The 18,942-nt window shown below is 40.1% G+C and overlaps 2 protein-coding genes across 4 annotated transcripts in view; one reads left to right on the forward strand and one right to left on the reverse strand.

Moving 5' to 3' along the window:
- LOC124140323 (protein O-mannosyl-transferase TMTC1-like) overlaps positions 1-5,170 on the reverse strand; it is a 91,210-nt gene extending 86,040 nt beyond the window's left edge. For both annotated transcript variants that reach the window (XM_048383703.1, XM_048383704.1), the window contains exon 1: positions 4,745-5,170. In XM_048383703.1, coding sequence (XP_048239660.1) covers positions 4,745-5,034 — 290 coding nt within the window. In that variant the 5' untranslated portion in view covers positions 5,035-5,170. The remainder of the gene's footprint in view (positions 1-4,744) is intronic.
- Positions 5,171-5,182: 12 nt separating this feature from the next.
- Positions 5,183-18,868, forward strand: LOC124140325 (ankyrin repeat domain-containing protein 50-like). 2 transcript variants are annotated; one of them, XM_046507850.2, is made up of 7 exons: positions 5,183-5,280; positions 7,378-7,502; positions 9,641-9,775; positions 13,591-13,643; positions 15,597-15,655; positions 17,386-17,511; positions 18,449-18,868. In XM_046507850.2, exons 1-7 carry the CDS (start codon positions 5,230-5,232, stop codon positions 18,539-18,541), a joined length of 642 nt encoding a protein of 213 aa, XP_046363806.2. In that variant the 5' UTR covers positions 5,183-5,229; the 3' UTR covers positions 18,542-18,868. The 2 variants fall into 2 exon arrangements, with proteins under 2 accessions (XP_046363806.2, XP_046363808.2); XM_046507852.2 differs by lacking the exon at positions 5,183-5,280 and adding an exon at positions 5,558-5,658.
- The last annotated feature ends 74 nt before the right edge of the window (positions 18,869-18,942 follow it).

The following is an 18,942-nucleotide window of genomic DNA, read 5'->3' on the forward strand; positions in this document are numbered from 1 at the left end:
GATAACACTTTCTTAGTAAAGTACAAATTCTAGTACCTTTTTGAGTCCCATCCAGGATTCGAACCCACATTCACAACAAGACATGCAACACAACGTTAGATGTACTCCGTGCCTACACTGGGTAACTTTTCTAAAGACTCTGTGACAAAAAGACCACCATTACAGAGGGTCTGATTTCGAGACGAGACTTAATGATGATGCTTGAAGGATGGAGGTACGATAATCTTTGACGCTCACTCCTGATACAGAGTCAGACAAGGGCACTGAGCAACAATGCTTTCATGATAATATTGGTAATAGCTACAATTGGAACGCCTTTAAATCAGGATACCAAGAGCATTCCTTGTCCAAAATATGTTGAATATATCAAATGTTTTATTTGGGATAACACTTTCTTAGTAAAGTAAAATACAGATTCTCGTACTCTTTGGGTCGAGTCCCATCCGGTATTCAAACCCACACTGCCAGAGTGAGGCACCTAATCGCCAGCAATCTAACCCACCCAGCCACCAAGGCTTCCACAAATTGAAAGTCCGACAACTGGTAGTCTAGATCACATACTTTGTGTGCCCTCTTTGGGTATGCTTACAGCATATGTCGAAGGTCTGGGTTCCATTACAGACAGGACTACAATGTCTGAAGCCCATGTCTATTGATCCCCGCCGAAATATTCCTGGAATATTGCTTTAAAATGACATAAAATGCAACTGACTCACTCTACAGTTATCAGAGTGCAAATATTCCAGCTATATATCACGGAGAGACACTATGCAGTAAAGACAACCATATATAAAAATTCCAATCTGAACTGACGCATTGAAGTCTAAATAAGTTAACATTTCTTAATCTTTCTCTTTTTAGACCTTTTAAATTGTTCACACAAGTAAACAAAACATGAATGATTTTCTGAACAATTATAAAATGTTCTCCTGAAATAGTTTGGAAGTTAATACCACGCCTTCATTTAATGAAAGGGATATAATGGATCACAACGCAGATTTACATAATCAAAACGGCTAATTCATCAACTTTGCCTTCTAAATCCACCACCACTTGACACATATCAATATGGGATACTTGTCATGCAAATATCCTTTGATTACTTTTCAAATGTAGTATTGAAAGTTTGAAGGCATTTAATAAGGGAAATATAACAAATGCCTTCACTAAGTTGGGACGTTTTGATGACTAGAGAATGTTTTTGCTTATGCAACACTGCAAGCAAGTTATAATAGACTATATTACACCTTCAGTCAGGAGATATTGGACGTATTCCCGTTTGAAGTGTCAGGTTTATAATGACAACGTGATGTGAAAAGGTCTTGCTGACCAGCTTGGTATACAAACAGATATCGTGAAGAGGTCGTGTCACTTGCTTGGGAGACATGTTAATTTGCTTAGTTTGGGTCGTGTTTCACGCGCTTTCCCCGTATACATCGGTCAAGGTCACACCTCATACTCAGTTGTCATGCGACAATCAAGCGGGGATTTATCAAAGATTCCAAACCAGATAACTTGGCAGGCAAATCGGGAAACAACTCTTATTTGTTCAAAATTGGGATTTTTTATAGTTCTTTTTGTTCAGAGGAATTTTAACACTGCATTCATGCAGTCATATGAATAAATTAAGCATTTACAGCCTCTCCAACTTTCCTGGACCTGTTATCACTGGACTACAAGTCTCCTTGACCAAGCCATCACATTAGTTATTACTGTAGGAACATGAATTAATACAAGGAACTTCATTGGCTGCAGGTTGAGGGCTGAATATTGGACTCTCTAGATAAATACCCTTCAAGGACATCGCTACTGATTAGATAGTTGTGATTGGATGGGAAAAATACTAAAATTTCAATGGTTACTACTTTGAAACGAAAAATATATTCAACTTTAAGTTTGTTCAATGTTACATTTATGATTTAATTCTTGTACATCCACCAATATTGTACTGTGGGTGAAAAGGCAAATACTGAAAGATCAATTTTAATATCCTAAGCTTTTAATTAATTTTCATGTTTACATTTATATGTTCTCACATGAATAACAGGGGCGGTTGGGTAGCCTAGTGGTTAAAGCGCTCGTCACACCAAAGACCCAGGTTCAATTCCTGATATTGGTACAATGTGTGAAGCCCATTTCTGGTGTCCCCCATCGTGATATTGCTGGAATATTGTTAAAAGCGACATTTAAAAGCCATACTCACTCACTCACTCACTTGAATAATAACAGATTGTAGTTGTAATGGCATCACCTTTTATCTTAATTTCTGCTAAACACAGAATAAATAAAGTAAGTGTTGGTGTTCTAATTCTTATATGGCCAACCCTTTATTTATTACTTGTATCACAGATTGCTCCAAGGTAACAAAGCCCTGCCAAAAAACATGAACTAGATTTCATCATTCAACAGTTGTAGTCAAGTTATAGTTGCCAAGGCTCATTGAAACTCTTGCAAACAATTTCAATATTGTCATTCAAAAGCAAATAAAATACCGCATTTGACGTAATAAGCGCCAAGGTCGCTCTTAAAATTAGAAACAGTGGGCTCTTATTAGAATATTGTTTTGGTGGAAAAAAAACAGAGTTGAAAGATAAATTCCGTGGTTTATGCTGACAGACTGAAATGTTTATATACAAGATATATATTTTTCCAGAATTTAATTGCCCATAATTAAGGGTGCATATAACACACGAGTGCGTATTATACGCAAATAAATAAGTCTTGTGTCCATTGATCAATCGGAAGGGGTGCTAATTGGGATTGTTCACTAGCCAATATATTAGCAAATATCGCCGTGGGCGCTTATTACGTCGAATACGGTACTTATTAATACTGAAAATATTGTTTATTTCCGTCTTTGAACTGGGACACAGGTTATCACGATCTGCATGTAAAAATACAGCTGATAGCTTGGTGGTAGATATTACTGTTATCCCTATCAATGCTGGCAAGTGACGGTCATTATGAGATCAAACACACCACGTGGGCAGTACAGTGACAAACAGGTAGCTCATTAAAGGGTAGTTAGCTCTGGTTCCTGACAAACCATTGTAGACTGGTTACATGACACACCACAAGAGGTCTAATTGTTTCCCCTGATTAACAAACAGTAGGTGAAGCAAGTTTGTGTGAGCTAATTAACTGGTTTAATGCTACGTAGTATTACCTGGAGGTGAAATTAATGTGTTTGATAGTTGTTCATTTATATTCTCTTTTGATCTACCAGGGTCCTCCATTGTGTGACTGTTCAAGTCACATGGTTTAGACATTCGTGACATGGAAAAGTGTTTCTATAAACTGGAAGTGAATTTGACATTCACTATCAGATTCAATTCTCATTTAGGATATACTTTTGTCAAATATTTTTAGTCCCTTTTAATTTATATTCTTTTGTATTCATTTTACATATTACAGCATCATTTTTCTTATTTCTTCTTCTCATAATGTGGTTGCATAGAAGATGGGTGAGGTAATCGCCACCAGTGTGTATCGCCGACAGAGTGAAAGAATGATTAAAGAAGTTGTTGCAGGTACAATCAGAATGTTATTCCTTCATATAAGCCTTAAACATCAATAAAACAACATTCACTGTTCTGACCTCCGAAACAAGGTCTAACGATATGAACTGATATTATGAAGACAATGAAAGATTAAAGAAGTTGAAATCAATATGTCAAATCTGTCTTCATTGATAGTAAAGTTTGTAAAATACCACTTCAAGAAACTGAGAATACTATCACTTGTCAATGATATGTTTTCATCCAGAAGAGAGTTACTCCCTAATGTAGTCCCCACCCCTGGTGTCCATGTTGGTCATACTTTTAAACTGAAAATGTACACAGAGCACCAGATACGCTGTTCATTTGTGTAAAATACACACAATAAATCACCATAGCCCAATAACGACACTGTGAGTAATAACTATTCATCTGGAGCCCTGGGACACACAGAGAACAGCTGTTACATGGACTCTTCAATTCCTGGCAATTTCAAGACTATTGAACCAAAACAGTTTTTCAGTGTTAATCAATAAGGCTAGCCAAACAGATGCATAAGCTGGTGGATGAGGTAGTTGGTAGGTTTGTTGTTTAACGTCGCACTCAGCAATATTGCAGCTATATGACGGTGGTCTGTAAATAATCAAGTCTAGACCAGACAATCCAGTGATTAATATCACGAGCATCGATCCAAGTCCGCGAGCCTGACCAACCGATCCCGTTAGTCGCCTCTTTCAACAAGCATAGTTGTGGATGAACTGTGGCTTTATTGAGGATTACAACTTAGATAAAAAAAAACTTTTTATTGCCAAACACTTTTTTCACACTTATTTCTGTTACTGGTAACCTGACTGAAAGTGTTACATATGCAATCAACACGTTTTGCATGGTGCTTCAGTAACATGTGATGTTTACCAGATGTTCACATCAATGTGAACTGGTGACCGCTTTGTCCACAGAATAACAATACTGTAACAAACGCAATCCTTTGAACTCTGAACGTATTGGAGAGTTTCCAAATATCACGATAATTAAACTGTCACTGTGATTGATGCGGATTGAATATCACATTGATGGATAGAGAATACTAAACGTTTGCGTTTCGGATATTGTTTGATTCTCCTACTGTGGTATTTTCATCTCTATCTCGCCATTATCCCGCCTATGAATTCACAGCAGGACTCGTGTGCACACAGACTTAACAAAAGTTACCCATCGCTTCTCTATTACGCGCGCCGTTGACTTACCTGAATGTCAGAACTGTTAGTGGTCTGTACGACTTATGGCTCGAGTTGTCCAACATTGGCCGTCCCCAAAAATCATTGGTAAATATTTCCGTCCATTCCGACTGTCCATTAACATCAGGATTGTTTTTAATTGCATAGATATCATCATGCACAAAATCTCCATTCAAGCTATTAAGATAGCAACCGCCGGCGACTATGGCTGTCAAAACACACAGAAGAGCATCTATTTGCCCCGCCCATTTTGAAGATTTAACTGTCGGTTTCTTCACAACATTGTTGTTTAACACCATGATTGAACATCGGACATGAAATCACTCTGATGACTTCTTGTCTGAAATGTCTCTACTACATCCAAGAGGAGATTGCACACCATGACATCCAACTCAGTTTATATACACGCTGCCCCCGGCGAGTTCATGTTTTTCAGCCGCGAGCACATGTTGGGTGTTGTCATTGGGTCACGTGACTTTTACGTCACATTCAAAATGGCGACGACCATGCAACTGGCTGCTGCCGCCGCTAGCGGTGATATTTCGGTGAATATTCAATGGAAATATGCATCTCACGAAATATTCTACTTGCAGAATTTATCTCAAAGCTCTATGTGTTTGAAAAAGCGTCACAAATGGTTATGTAACATTTCGATAAGGCTTTATTATCACTGGAAAAATTCAGCTGACTTTTGGTTTCCATGGAAATTACTATGCAACACATGACCTACCTCTATTTTTAGAACGTCACATCGTGGATCAGTGCAGCTGTTTGTTCATCTCAATTTCAAGACTGCCGCTACAGTTGGATTTGTTTACAGCGGTGTATTTATCACTGTTTTGGGCGACGGCGACACAGTAAACAATAACTGATAACGTAAACAGACCTAGGCCTAATTGATGGCGACAACCCCCTTTTCATTGGTACGCCGAGCTATGTTATTAAAGTGGTACAGGCAATTTAGGATACCATCAAAATATTTATCTGGTACGCGGATGCCAATATTTTAATTTCGAATTTTGTAATTGCCTTTTTCTTTTGCAAGTAATGACAGATCAGTAAAATGTTTATCCCTACGCTTTATGAGCATGCGTGTTCTAGAGAGGAGGTGTTATCAAGCTCCTAATTGTAATTGGCTACAGATTCTCACCAGTGTATGTCAAACAATTAAATCTATTCTAAAAGTACAAGATCTGATCTGAGGGCTTTTTGAAACTTACGTTTCCGGAGAAAGCCCATATATAATGAGTATTGTAAAACAGCCCAAATAAACAGTCACGTTTATTTTGCTAATTTGTTTCCCAGATATCTTCACTCATAGTCTAACTAAGGAAACACTTTGGTGACAGTCAGGCATCGAGAGAATTGCGTTAATTAATATTTTGTTTTCATAAATGCGAAACCGTATTATCAGTGGTTCATATTGGGAAGGGAGGTCACGCTAATTTCAATCTGGAATATCTCTGTTATTTTAGTATTTATGAAAAATGGCGTTTTTGTCACACTGCACATTGTAAGTCAAAATATTAATTTGCCATCTCAACACTAAGGTATATAGTCCTGTACCATGACTGTGGAATATATTAATTTATGAAAAAAAATAATCTAGAAATGCATACAAAAGCAAGTCTAGCCAGCTCAAGCTAGCTCTATTCCAGTATTCTTATTTACATCAAAGGTTTGAATATATTGTATTTTCATCTTTCCATCCGTAACTTGCAGCAAATCAAAATATAGCTCTTGCAAATGAAATTAAAAACTCAAGGGTATTTGTTTTCCCAAAAGGCCCACTTTTTTTCTGAATAGAGATGGCTGCAGGTTGGCCCACATTTAAGAAAGTCAGTAGTTGTATGATCAGTGTGATACTACTAGTATGCAAATCCTCTTTAATACATTGGCTTACCGCTCATTATCATTTTCTAAAATGTTGGCTCACTGCTTCCCGGTCATATATATGGTGATCAAAACAAGTGGGCCCACATTTGTATAACCCCAAGCTTTATCATGTTTATCAAGCCTATGACTGATGACCTCCAACTTTTCCGGGAACTTGTTCCATTTTACAGAAAAACTCATGAATATTAATGAGACGAGAACCCAATTTAGGGGTGGTGGGATAGCCTCGTGGTTAAAGCGTTTGCTCGTCACCCCAAAAACCTGGGTTCAATTCCACACATGGGTACAATGTGTGAAGCCTATTTCTGGTGTCCTCCGAAGTGATATTGCTGGAATATTGCTAAAAGTGACGTAAAACCATTCTCACTCACTAGTACCAAGTTTTGCAATGTTTGTAGAAGTGTGTTCTGCTTTAAATTTCCAATTTAAAGCCAGGAAACATACTTTATATTGACAAAATATTAGTTGTTTTTTAAGTTTTTTGGATGTAGTAAACCAGAGAGTTCAGTTTCGAATGATGGCTTACCTTGCACTTTCGATTAGGCAAGCAGAGTTAGCTCCCTTCTCAAACCACTGATAATGCAGTTTTTGTGTTCTGTAAACATAAAAATACTAAAACTATTGAGTTAATACAGATACATGTTTGGCATGTTTTATTTAAATAGTCAGATTTCTTTTGTGCCACTGACCAGGGGGTAATCAGTTTTAGCGGTGGTATCATGGGATGTTACTGTTTGTATTTTCAGTCAGTTCGTCAGCTACTTGTGCAGGGTGCGGATGTTAACGGCCTGTCATCCGACGGGATGAGTCCCCTGGCTGTTGCAGCATTCTGGGGCTATGCAGACATAGTGGAGGAACTACTCAAAGCTGGGTGAGGAACCAAGTTTCCAGTTCACCTGTTTTGGGATAGACCAAGTATTGCCCAAAGCCAGGTGACATATACAGGGATAACAAAGTCAAGTGTGTGTGTGTTACTGTGTCTGTGTGTGTCTGTGGCTGTGTGTGTGCATGCATGTGTGTGTCTCTCTGTTTGTGTGTCTGAGTGTGTGTGATGTGTGTGTGTGTGTCTGTGAATGTGTGCGTATGTATGTGTCTGTCTGTGTCTTTGGTTATGTTTGTGTGTATGTGTGTCTGTCTCTGTGTGTTTGTTCATGTTTGTGTGTTTGTGTTTGTTTGTCTATGTGTGTCTGTGTGTGTGTTTGTGTGTGAATTTGTTGGTTACAAATTTCATCACAATTAAACACAGTGTGGCCATACAATATGCAAGATATTACATTATATATTAATGTCAATAAATCAAAGCATGTATGGATTAGATGCATTCATTCTGTGCCTGCAAGTAAATCACAACTGTTGCAGTGTTTGATTTCAAAGTTAGGTGGGTGGGGTTGGGGGGATCAAATAGTGATTTATGAACACTCAATAGTTCTCATGTGAAAAGATTGTCTGGTCCAGACTCGATTATTTACAGACCGCCGTCATATAGCTGGACTATTGCTGAGTGCAGCATTAAACAACAAACAAACAAACATATGAAAAGAGTACCAACAATGGTGGAGAAAGGTTGATGTTTGTTCTAGGGCTGGGGCGAGTCCAAATTTACTACCCGGGTACCCAACCCCCTATTACCAGACCCTACCCGGGTACCTGCTGTAGATCTCAAGAGATAGGTAAAACATGTCTGATTGGGAATAGTTTGACCGTACTCCTGTCAAAATGAATTTAGATACACATGTAAACCGATCTGGTCATGCATACACTGAAGTTGACTGATGTTTTATCATTATGCAAACATATAAAGTCAGAAAGAAATGTGAACATTTATCACTTATAGTGTAACCATAGAGTTCTAGATAATTTTTGCCGTTACACAATATAATAACGTGACTAACCACGGGTCCGGGTAGTCCTGTGGGTACCCGGGTCCTACTCAGTACCCACCCGACCCGGGTACCCGAGTTACCCGTCCCAGCCCTAGTTTGTTCGCACTTCAGATAGAAATGTTTCAGACCACTTTGCATACTTGCCATACTGATCATATAAGCATGCAGGAGTTACTTCCCTTTAAGTGTATATCATGTATACGAGGCAATTGTCTGATAATGAAGACCAGTCTCATTGATTGGGGTGATTCATACACTCACATTGTGTCAACAATTATAACTGAATTTAGATATATGTTACTGTGGTGACATTTCTGTTTCATGTTGAGGTTTCAGTGTCAGTTTCCGTTGAGCAAGTAGGACAGAGGAACTGACTACATTGTACTGACTGTATTATGTTCATCATTTGTTTTGATATAATTTGTTTATTGAAATAATCCAGGAGCTCCCCTTGTGACCAGGATCAAATGCCTGGGCACAAATAAGGTTTATTTCAGTATGTGATACATTCATTGCGATAAAGAGTAACCAATCAGAGGTATTCGTAAACATTTAGTTTTTAATCTCTTTTATTGTAAATGAATTACAGTTCTGGGTATTTTGCTCAAGTGAGCATCGCGATTGCCAAAGTTTCTTATATATTCTGGACAATATTGAGAATTCTCAATTTGGGCTATGGCATGAATGTAGCACATACATTGAGAACTGAAAGAGATAATAAGTCCTTTTGTAATGCGCCAAATTCTATTCACTAAGTGAATGCTCATGGCGCTACATTATTATTACCTCGATCAATGGATCAGTGTGCCCTCAGTTTTCAGTCTCAGCTCCCTGGGGAGAATCACAACCTAAGATGCCTATGGGGCGTTAGAAGGCTAAGTCACATTCACATTCACAAATATACGTCTGTTCCAACAGAAATACAAGTTAGAACTAGCCCCAGCTGTGATGACATCAGATGAGACCATAGTCTTCTTTTCTACCTCGACTGCTTCAGATACTGTACAGCATGTGTCAGCCATGTTGTTATAGCCAACATTCCAGGGAAGGGTCTATTTATCCCCTCACAAAGATACTTGAAGCTCTGGTACACAGTCATTTAGTGGTGTTTGTCTACAACTTTCAGAGCAGACGTCAACCTCCTCAACAGGGGAACACTATGGACGCCGCTTCACTGTGCCTCATTCCAAGCTCATGGCAAGGTCATCCTGAAACTGATGCCTTACGAACCAGACCTGTATACAACGGACAACCAGGGCAGGTGGGTTATCAGATCTGTATACAACCGACAACCAGGGCAGGTGGGTATCAGATCTGTATACAAAGGACAACCAGGGCGGGTGGGTATCAGATCTGTATACAACGGACAACCAGGGCGGGTGGGTATCAGATATGTATACAACGGACAACCAGGGCGGGTGGGTATCAGATCTGTATACAACCGACAACCAGGGCAGGTTGGTTATCAGATCTGTATACAACCGACAACCAGGGCAGGTGGGTATCAGATCCTAATACAACGGACAACCAGGGCGGGTGGGTATCAGATCTGTATACAACCGACAACCAGGGCGGGTGGGTATCAGATCTGTATACAACGGACAACCAGGGCAGGTTGGTTATCAGATCTGTATACAACCGACAACAAGGGCAGGTGGGTATCAGATCCTAATACAACGGACAACCAGGGCGGGTGGGTATCAGATCTGTATACAACCGACAACCAGGGCATGTTGGTTATCAGATCTGTATACAACCGACAACCAGGGCAGGTGGGTTATCAGTATACAATGGACAACCAGGGCAGGTGGGTTATCAGATCTGTATACAACAGACAACAAGGGCAGGTGGGTTATGAGTATACAATGGACAACCAGAGCAGTAGGGTTTTCAGTTCTCTATATAAGGGACAACCAGGGTAGGTGGGTTATCAGATCTGTATACAACGGACAACCAGGGCAGGTGGGTTAACACCAGATCTGATCACACAGAGATATTGTAGGTGTAGAGCTCCAACAGTGCTAGAGTTAGGCATCAGCAGATCCGATCAGACAGATATATTGTAGGTGTAGAGCTCCAACAGTGCTAGAGTTAGGCATCACCAGATCCGATCACACAGATATATTGTAGGTGTAGAGCTCCAACAGTACTAGAGTAAGGCATCACCAGATCCGATCACACAGATATATTGTAGGTGTAGAGCTCCAACAGTACTAGAGTTAGGCATCAGCAGATCCGATCACATGGAGATATTGTACGTATAGAGCTCAAGCAGTGCTGGAGTTAGGCATCAGCAGATCCGATCACAAAGATATATTGTAGGTGTAGAGCTCCAACAGTGCTAGAGTTAGGCATCAGCAGATCTGAGCACATGGAGATATTGTACGTATCTATAGAGCTCCAACAGTGCTAGAGTTAGGCAACAGCAGATCCGATCACATGGAGATATTGTACGTATGGAGCTCCAACAGTGCTAGAGTTAGGCATCAGCAGATCCCATCACATGGAGATATTGTAGTTGTAGAGCTCCAACAGTGCTGGAGTTAGGCATCAGCAGATCCGATCACATAGAGATATTGTACGTATAGAGCTCCAACAGTGCTAGAGTTAGGCATCAGCAGATCCGATCACGTGGAGATATTGTAGGTGTAGGGCTCCAACAGTGCTGGAGTTAGGCATCACCAGATCTGATCACATGGAGATATTGTAGGCGTAGAGCTCCAACAGTGCTAGAGTTAGGCATCAGCAGATCTGATCACATGGAGATATTGTGGGTTTGGAACTCCAACTGTATTAGAGTTAGGCATCACCAAATCCGATCACATGGAGATATTGTAGGTGTAGAGCTCCAGCAGTGCTAGAGGTAGGCATCACCAGATCCCATCACATGGAGATATTGTAGGTGTAGAGCTCCAACAGTGCTAAAGTTAGGCATCAGCAGATCTGATCACACAGATATATTGTAGGTGTAGAGCTCCAACAGTGCTAGAGTTAGGCATCACCAGATCCGATCACACAGAGATATTGTAGGTGTAGAGCTCCAGCAGTGCTAGAGTTAGGCATCACCAGATCCGATCAGACAGATATATTGTAGGTGTAGAGCTCCAGCAGTGCTAGAGTTAGGCATCACCAGATCCGATCACACAGATATATTGTAGGAGTAGAGCTCCAACCGTGCTAGAGTTAGGCATCAGCAGATCCGATCACACAGAGATATTGTAGGTGTAGAGCTCCAACAGTGCTAGAGTTAGGCATCAGCAGATCTGATCACACAGAGATATTGTAGGTGTAGAGCTCCAACAGTGCTAGAGTTAGGCATCACCAGATCTGATCAGACAGATATATTGTAGGTGTAGAGCTCCAACAGTGCTAGAGTTAGGCATCAGCAGATCTGATCACACAGAGATATTGTAGGTGTAGAGCTCCAGCAGTGCTAGAGTTAGGCATCACCAGATCCGATCAGACAGATATATTGTAGGTGTAGAGCTCCAGCAGTGCTAGAGTTAGGCATCACCAGATCCGATCACACAGATATATTGTAGGAGTAGAGCTCCAACCGTGCTAGAGTTAGGCATCAGCAGATCCGATCACACAGAGATATTGTAGGTGTAGAGCTCCAACAGTGCTAGAGTTAGGCATCAGCAGATCTGATCACACAGAGATATTGTAGGTGTAGAGCTCCAACAGTGCTAGAGTTAGGCATCACCAGATCTGATCAGACAGATATATTGTAGGTGTAGAGCTCCAGCAGTGCTAGAGTTAGGCATCAGCAGATCCGATCAGACAGATATATTGTAGGTGTAGAGCTCCAACAGTGCTAGAGTTAGGCATCAGCAGATCCGATCACATGGAGATATTGTGGGTTTGGAACTCCAACTGCGCTAGAGTTAGGCATCAGCAGATCCGATCACATTGAGATAATGTACGTATAGAGCTCCAACAGTGCTAGAGTTAGGCATCACCAGATCCGATCACATGGAGATATTGTAGGTGTAGAGCTCCAACAGTGCTAGAGTTAGGCATCACCAGATCCGATCACACAGATATATTGTAGGTGTAGAGCTCCAGCAGTGCTAGAGTTAGGCATCACCAGATCTGATCACACAGAGATATTGTAGGTGTAGAGCTCCAACAGTGCTAGAGTTAGGCATCAGCAGATCCGATCACACAGATATATTGTAGGTGTAGAGCTCCAACAGTGCTAGAGTTAGGCATCCCCAGATCCGATCACACAGATATATTGTAGGTGTAGAGCTGCATCAGTGCTAGAGTTAGGCATCAGGAGATCCGATCACATGGAGATTTTGTACGTATAGAGCTCCAACACTGCTAGAGTTAGGCATCAGCAGATCCGATCACAAAGATATATTGTAGGTGTAGAGCTCCAACAGTGCTAGAGTTAGGCATCAGCAGATCTGATCACATGGAGATATTGTACGTATCTATAGAGCTCCAACAGTGCTAGAGTTAGGCATCAGCAGATCTGAGCACATGGAGATATTGTACGTATAGAGCTCCAACAGTGCTAGAGTTAGGCATCAGCAGATCCCATCACATGGAGATATTGTAGGTGTAGAGCTCCAACAGTGCTAGAGTTAGGCATCAGCAGATCCGATCACATGGAGATGTTGTAGTTGTAGAGCTCCAACAGTGCTGGAGTTAGGCATCACCAGATCCGATCACATGGAGATATTGTAGGTGTAGAGCTCCAACAGTGCTAGAGTTAGGCATCACCAGATCTGATCACATGGAGATATTGTAGGTGTAGAGCTCCAGCAGTGCTAGAGTTAGGCATCACCAGATCTGATCACATGGAGATATTGTAGGTGTAGAGCTCCAACAGTGCTAGAGTTAGGCATCACCAGATCCGATCACATGGAGATATTGTAGGTGTAGAGCTCCAGCAGTGCTAGAGTTAGGCATCACCAGATCTGATCACACAGATATATTGTAGGTGTAGAGCTCCAACAGTGCTAGAGTTAGGCATCAGTATGTAATTGCTTCAGTTAATGGAATGAGAATCATTTAAGTGAAGAAATTCAAACTGTCTGACATGTTCCGTATCTCTCCTTACAGAACTGCAATAGACTTTGCATCAGCACTGGATTCCATATGGCCATTCTTCGCTGGTAAGTGGAGCCCATATACACTCTCCTTTAGAACAATGTAACAATCTGAGGTGATGCTGCCTTGTATGCCATGTTGTAACCACGACTCGTATCTCAGACCTTGTTTTGGCAAGTTGTATTTGCTGGGTTTCAATAGTCAGTTTGTAACATTTGCATGTCTACAGTCATCCCTACAATTTTCTTATTTAGTTTTTTTCAAAATTTTGATAATATTACTGAAAAGTTTACCAAACGGTTGTTTCTCCATATAAGAAAGTACCCTGGATAATTTGTTTCAAAAGTCCTAATTAGTCATATAAATTATTACTTATATTCTCTTTCCATTGGATTATTATAGCTCCTACCTATAAGGGTAGGGGTATATAGTTATACCAAGAAATTTCTCCGCCTGTCTGTCCTTCTGAGGACATTTTATTGTGTGATCTCTAACTTGCAAACTCCTACATTGATTCTTTTCAAACTTGGTGAACACTTTCTATGCCAATAAGAGAGGTGCAGTGCAGCGTTTATTTTTATGTGCATTTTCTGAAAATAAATATGATTCTTTTAATTTTTTTAACTAAGAATGTTTTTGTACTTCAACATTTGTGCGACCTATAACTTGAAGTGGATTTTCTGAGAAAATATTGCTTTCTTCATGTTTTGAACTCAGAAATATGTATACACCCCCAACCTACGATGATACACCGGTGCATCTTTGAATCATGCCATTACCATGTTATATTATTTTGCTTTTTAAGAGAATCCGGGTCAAACATTAAGTCATTTAATTGTGTATCATTGTATAATTTCATGTACATATCTTTCGGGGAGAATTACATGTTTCAGTTTGTCCTTAGTATTAAGAATTTTATGGTAAAAATACTAATTGGAGAGGTGCAGTGCTAAGTTTGATTTTGATATGTGTATTTTCTGACAAAAAATGCAATTTTTTTTCATGTTTTGAACTTGGAATGTTTTTTGTACTTCAACATTTGTGCGACCTATAACTTGAAAACTACTTCATGGATTCTTTTCTGATTGTGGGTACAGTTTCTATTCCAGTAGGAGAGATGCAATGCAAAGTTTGATTTTGATAAGTGGATTTTCTGAGAAAATATGTTGGAGCCAAAGTCAGGGTATTAGTGAGCCCTGCTTACTTTTGTCTTGTATCATAGGCAGTTTGGCAGGGTATATAGGTTTTAACAGGGAATCTATATATTTTAACAGGGAGTCTATATACATTTTATATATTTCATCAGTTAAGTAAGTTGATTATATCTATTTAAGTACAGTATTGAGAGTGCAGTATTGAGAGTGCTGCCAATACAAATTATAACAGCAGCTGGGGTATCATTCTCATGGCCAGCAGCACAGAGTCATGTGCGGGTCAGCGGATTGTTATTACCGTATTCGAGGTAATAAGCGCCCAGGGCGCACTCAAAATTAGAAATAGAGGGCTCTTATTAGAATAGTATTTTGGTGGAAAAAAAACAGCTGAAAGATTGTAAATTTCGTGGTTTATGCTGACAGACTGAAATGTTGACATACGACAGATATTTTTTTCGAGAATTTAATTGCCCATAATTAAGGGTGCATGTAACACACGAGTGTGTATTATACACGAATAAAAAAGTCTTGTGTACATTGATCAGTCGGAAGGGGTGCTGATTGGGATTGTTCACTAGCCAATATATTAGCAAATATCTCCATTGGCGCTTATTAGAGCGGGGCGCATATTACGTGGAATACGGTAATGCCAGAGAATGGTGTGTTGGCCACTGAAGTTTAACTTTGTGGATGAGGTGTGTGATACTGCAGGCTGACCATATATGTAGCGTAACATGATACATGGCTGTCCATTTCTGGTGTCTCCCTGATAGAATATTGCTAAAAGCAGGATAAAACCATACTGACTCACTCATGTCATCATGCTGTATGTTGTGGGTTACATCCATTCATTTACTGTTTCAGCTGCTGGGTGTAAGAGAACTCCCAAGTCAGACCTGATTAGAATGGATATCATCAAGAAGGTTAGCAGAGGCTATTTTGTCCTAATAGTTACACAGTTACACAGTTCTTACATGAGCAACAATATAACAACATGTCACTTTTGTACCTGAGAATTCAGAAATTCATTAGACACTTTCTGCTTGATTTCAAGATCTGCTGTAGAATGTATGACCAAGGGAGAAATGGGCATGCAGTGGATATTTTACTGGCGCTTCAATTTACTGTGCTTTTTTTGGTGGATTTTCGGACGCTTAAGAAACAGTCATAGTTTTCTCTCTAATCACAAAATAACTGTAAAACATCTAATTCACTCATAAAAAAACAACTTTCTCTTAAAAACAAGCCATCATATGAGTATTTACAATGTCTGTTTGAGGGCGGTCAGGTAGCCTAGTGGTTAAAGCGTTCGCTCGTCACGCCGAAGCCCCGGGTTCGAATCCCGACAATGGGTACAATGTGTGAAGCCCATTTCTGGTGTCCCCCGCCGTGATATTGCTGGAATATTGCTAAAAGCGACGTAAAACCAAACTCACTCACTCACTCACTGTTTGATGCAACACCCCCAATTATAGTTAAAGTAATTGCAATAAAGGTGGCCATCTGAAAACCTATGACCTGATGATACAAAAATGTTTCTAATTATGTATTAACCTTGCACTTAATTAACCTTTGTCTACAATTCATAAATGATTGTCATATTGAACTCAAGATAAATAACTGAAGTTTCTTTGTTTTTGTCATTTTTATGTGAAAACAACTTTAGTAACTAATTTGGGATATTGCTCTGGTAGACTAGATCACATACTTTGTGCCATGGTAACAATGCCAATTTACACTTGTCAGAGGGGTACACAAAGTATGCGATCTAGACTAACAGATGTGGGACTTTCATTCTTGTGGAAGCCTCGGTGGCTGAGTGCCGGTACCTCACTCTGGCAGTGTGGTTTCTTATCCTGGATGGGATTCAACCCCAAAAGTACTAGAATTTGTACTTTACTGACAGTGTTATCCCAAATAACATTTGTTACATTGGACCCTTTCTAAACAACATTGTGTGTTTGTAACAACCTTTTTGGGGCTCATCCCTGCCCCTTCATCAGGTGAGGGCAAGAAGTTTCCCTGAAATGTCTTTGCAAACTATAAAGAACTTGTTATCCATAAACGTTTCATGTCTTTGTGTTCTCCCAACATCATCATGCTTGTGATAAAATATCTTACCCGAGGCAAGTGAGTTAACTGACTATAAAAGTCCAGTTTCCACACTTGCCGAACTAGGCTGGTATTATGGAGTTACATTTTGGCTGGATTAACGAGTCTATGCATAGTCCAATCAAAATCCCGCTCTGAAATTGAAATCCGGTTGGTTAACGGTCACGCAGATTTCGGTCAATTGGAGGATTTGCAAAGCATGTGCACAGCTAACTCATTGTCAACAGATATTTTCTAAATCTTTTCATGTTTTTAGTCAGTGTGCTCACGTGATTTGATGCACTTCGCGATGTAAGACTCGTTTTATCACAATATAGAGATCTGAAGCAAATGCAGGTGATACGAGAGTTGGAATCTGATTGGGCCATAGGAGAGGCATAGAAGGGACATAACCTGTAATAGCCACGGGAGGCGCTACATACCAGCCCAGGAATTCCAGCATAGTTCGGCAAGGGTGGAAACTGGACTTTTAAAGTCATGGTGATAAACTGCATGAAGGCCATCAGAGATTAATAAGATGTTATGTTCTTTTCTGTCACAGGTATCTCCGGTAGAAAGTGGCTTCCCGGCAACCGACCACATCCGGTTCAAGTCCTCCCGGCCAGGGTCTGCCTATGTCATGAACACACAGTCCTTGGCAAACACACACTATACAGATGGGAGAATGGTGAGCTGCTACAAGATCAAGACATGAGACTTTTTATGGAAACAGCTTCTTTATTGACTGTAACAATGTTTCAGGGCTAGTTCTTGCTCCTTTGTTCACCTGAAGAAGAGTGAGTGGGTTGGGTTTAACGCAGCTTTTAACAGTATTCCAGTTATATCACGGCGTATCAGCTTAATGTGGGAGGAAAGCCTGGAGTGATGCAGGACTCAGACGTTTACCACTTCGGTGTAACCCACAAGCACAGGTTTGGTGCCGACAAACCTTGAAACATAATCGTGGCGAACCGGGAATCGAACCAACAATCATAGGTTTCTGGTGTGCCCAAGGGACGGAACCCAGGGAATCGTGGTGCCTTAACCTGTGCTCCCATCTGAAGAAGAAGCTGGTAGTCGTCCAGAAACATTGTAAACAATCAAGAAGTTGTTATCCATAAAAAGTTTCAAGATTTCATGTTCTTCCAACTTCTAAATCCTTATCAAAACCTTGCTACAAGATGTCAATCGAACAGAAAAAGAAAATAAATAATATTATACTATAGTCACCGTTCATAAGCATCCCGAGTGCCTTTTAAGACCATGAATAGTAGGTTAAGTCTGAGAGTGAGCGGTTGTGCCCAAAATTAGTTGAAACATCCATGAAACTAAAACTGTTTTGATAATAGTTGCTAGGCAATTATATAAACCTTCTACACAGTCGTTGTTTTTTAGACAAATCTGTAATATTAACAAGAAAATACAGACTGTCGTGTTAATATCGGTCTAGGAGGGGGTACTTATAAAGATTACTTACAGAATAATCAAAACGTTTGCGAAGGGGCACTTATTGGAGTTTAGACCACAAGTTTCAAAAATAAGCGTGGCAAAAGGTGGACATTGTCTGCCCTCAAGTCTCATGTCAGATTGAGAGTTGTGGTAACAGTAAAGTTATCTTATTTCAGGCATATGCATCAGTGACTGGGGACGTACTTGCAGGGACACCTGATGATGCATTCCGGGACAGGCGAATAAAGGGGCCTGTGTGGAATAACTGATGGTCAAGCGACTGGACAGCATCCAAGTCATCATCATCCTTGAATATATGCTTGAATATTTAGTCATACCTTCAAGTCAGGCTTCATGCTCACTTTGACTGGACTGCATTACGATATGTTGACAGTGCCACACTATACATTAGTTATGTCATGAAAAAATGTTGATACCTCAGATGTGAGGTATCAGTCTTACATCACAGTAAAACGTTTCATTGAGAATACCAGACAGCATTTACAATCAGTATTATCTACATTTTCAGAGTTTTATTTATTACTGTGTATTTCCCATGTATTATTTTCTGAAGTATTAAAATATTTTATCACAGATTTATGAATGATTCAAGTTGTCTTTTCCTGGCGCGATTAACTTATCTTTATCTCATGGTGTGATTTTCACCAGC

The sequence above is a fragment of the Haliotis rufescens genome, unplaced genomic scaffold (assembly GCF_023055435.1).
Source record: "Haliotis rufescens isolate VD_foot unplaced genomic scaffold, xgHalRufe1.0.p SCAF_5, whole genome shotgun sequence".
Classification (NCBI taxonomy): Eukaryota; Metazoa; Mollusca; class Gastropoda; order Lepetellida; family Haliotidae; genus Haliotis; species Haliotis rufescens.

Bases quoted from the DNA above. Each gene is read 5' to 3' on its own strand.
- LOC124140325 (XM_046507850.2), top strand. From the start codon at position 5,230: ATGGCGACGACCATGCAACTGGCTGCTGCCGCCGCTAGCGGTGATATT. The intron at 5,281-7,377 runs GTGAATATTCAA...TTGTATTTTCAG, and splicing joins CCGCTAGCGGTGATATTTCG to TCAGTTCGTCAGCTACTTGT. The intron at 9,776-13,590 runs GTGGGTTATCAG...CTCTCCTTACAG, and splicing joins ACAACGGACAACCAGGGCAG to AACTGCAATAGACTTTGCAT.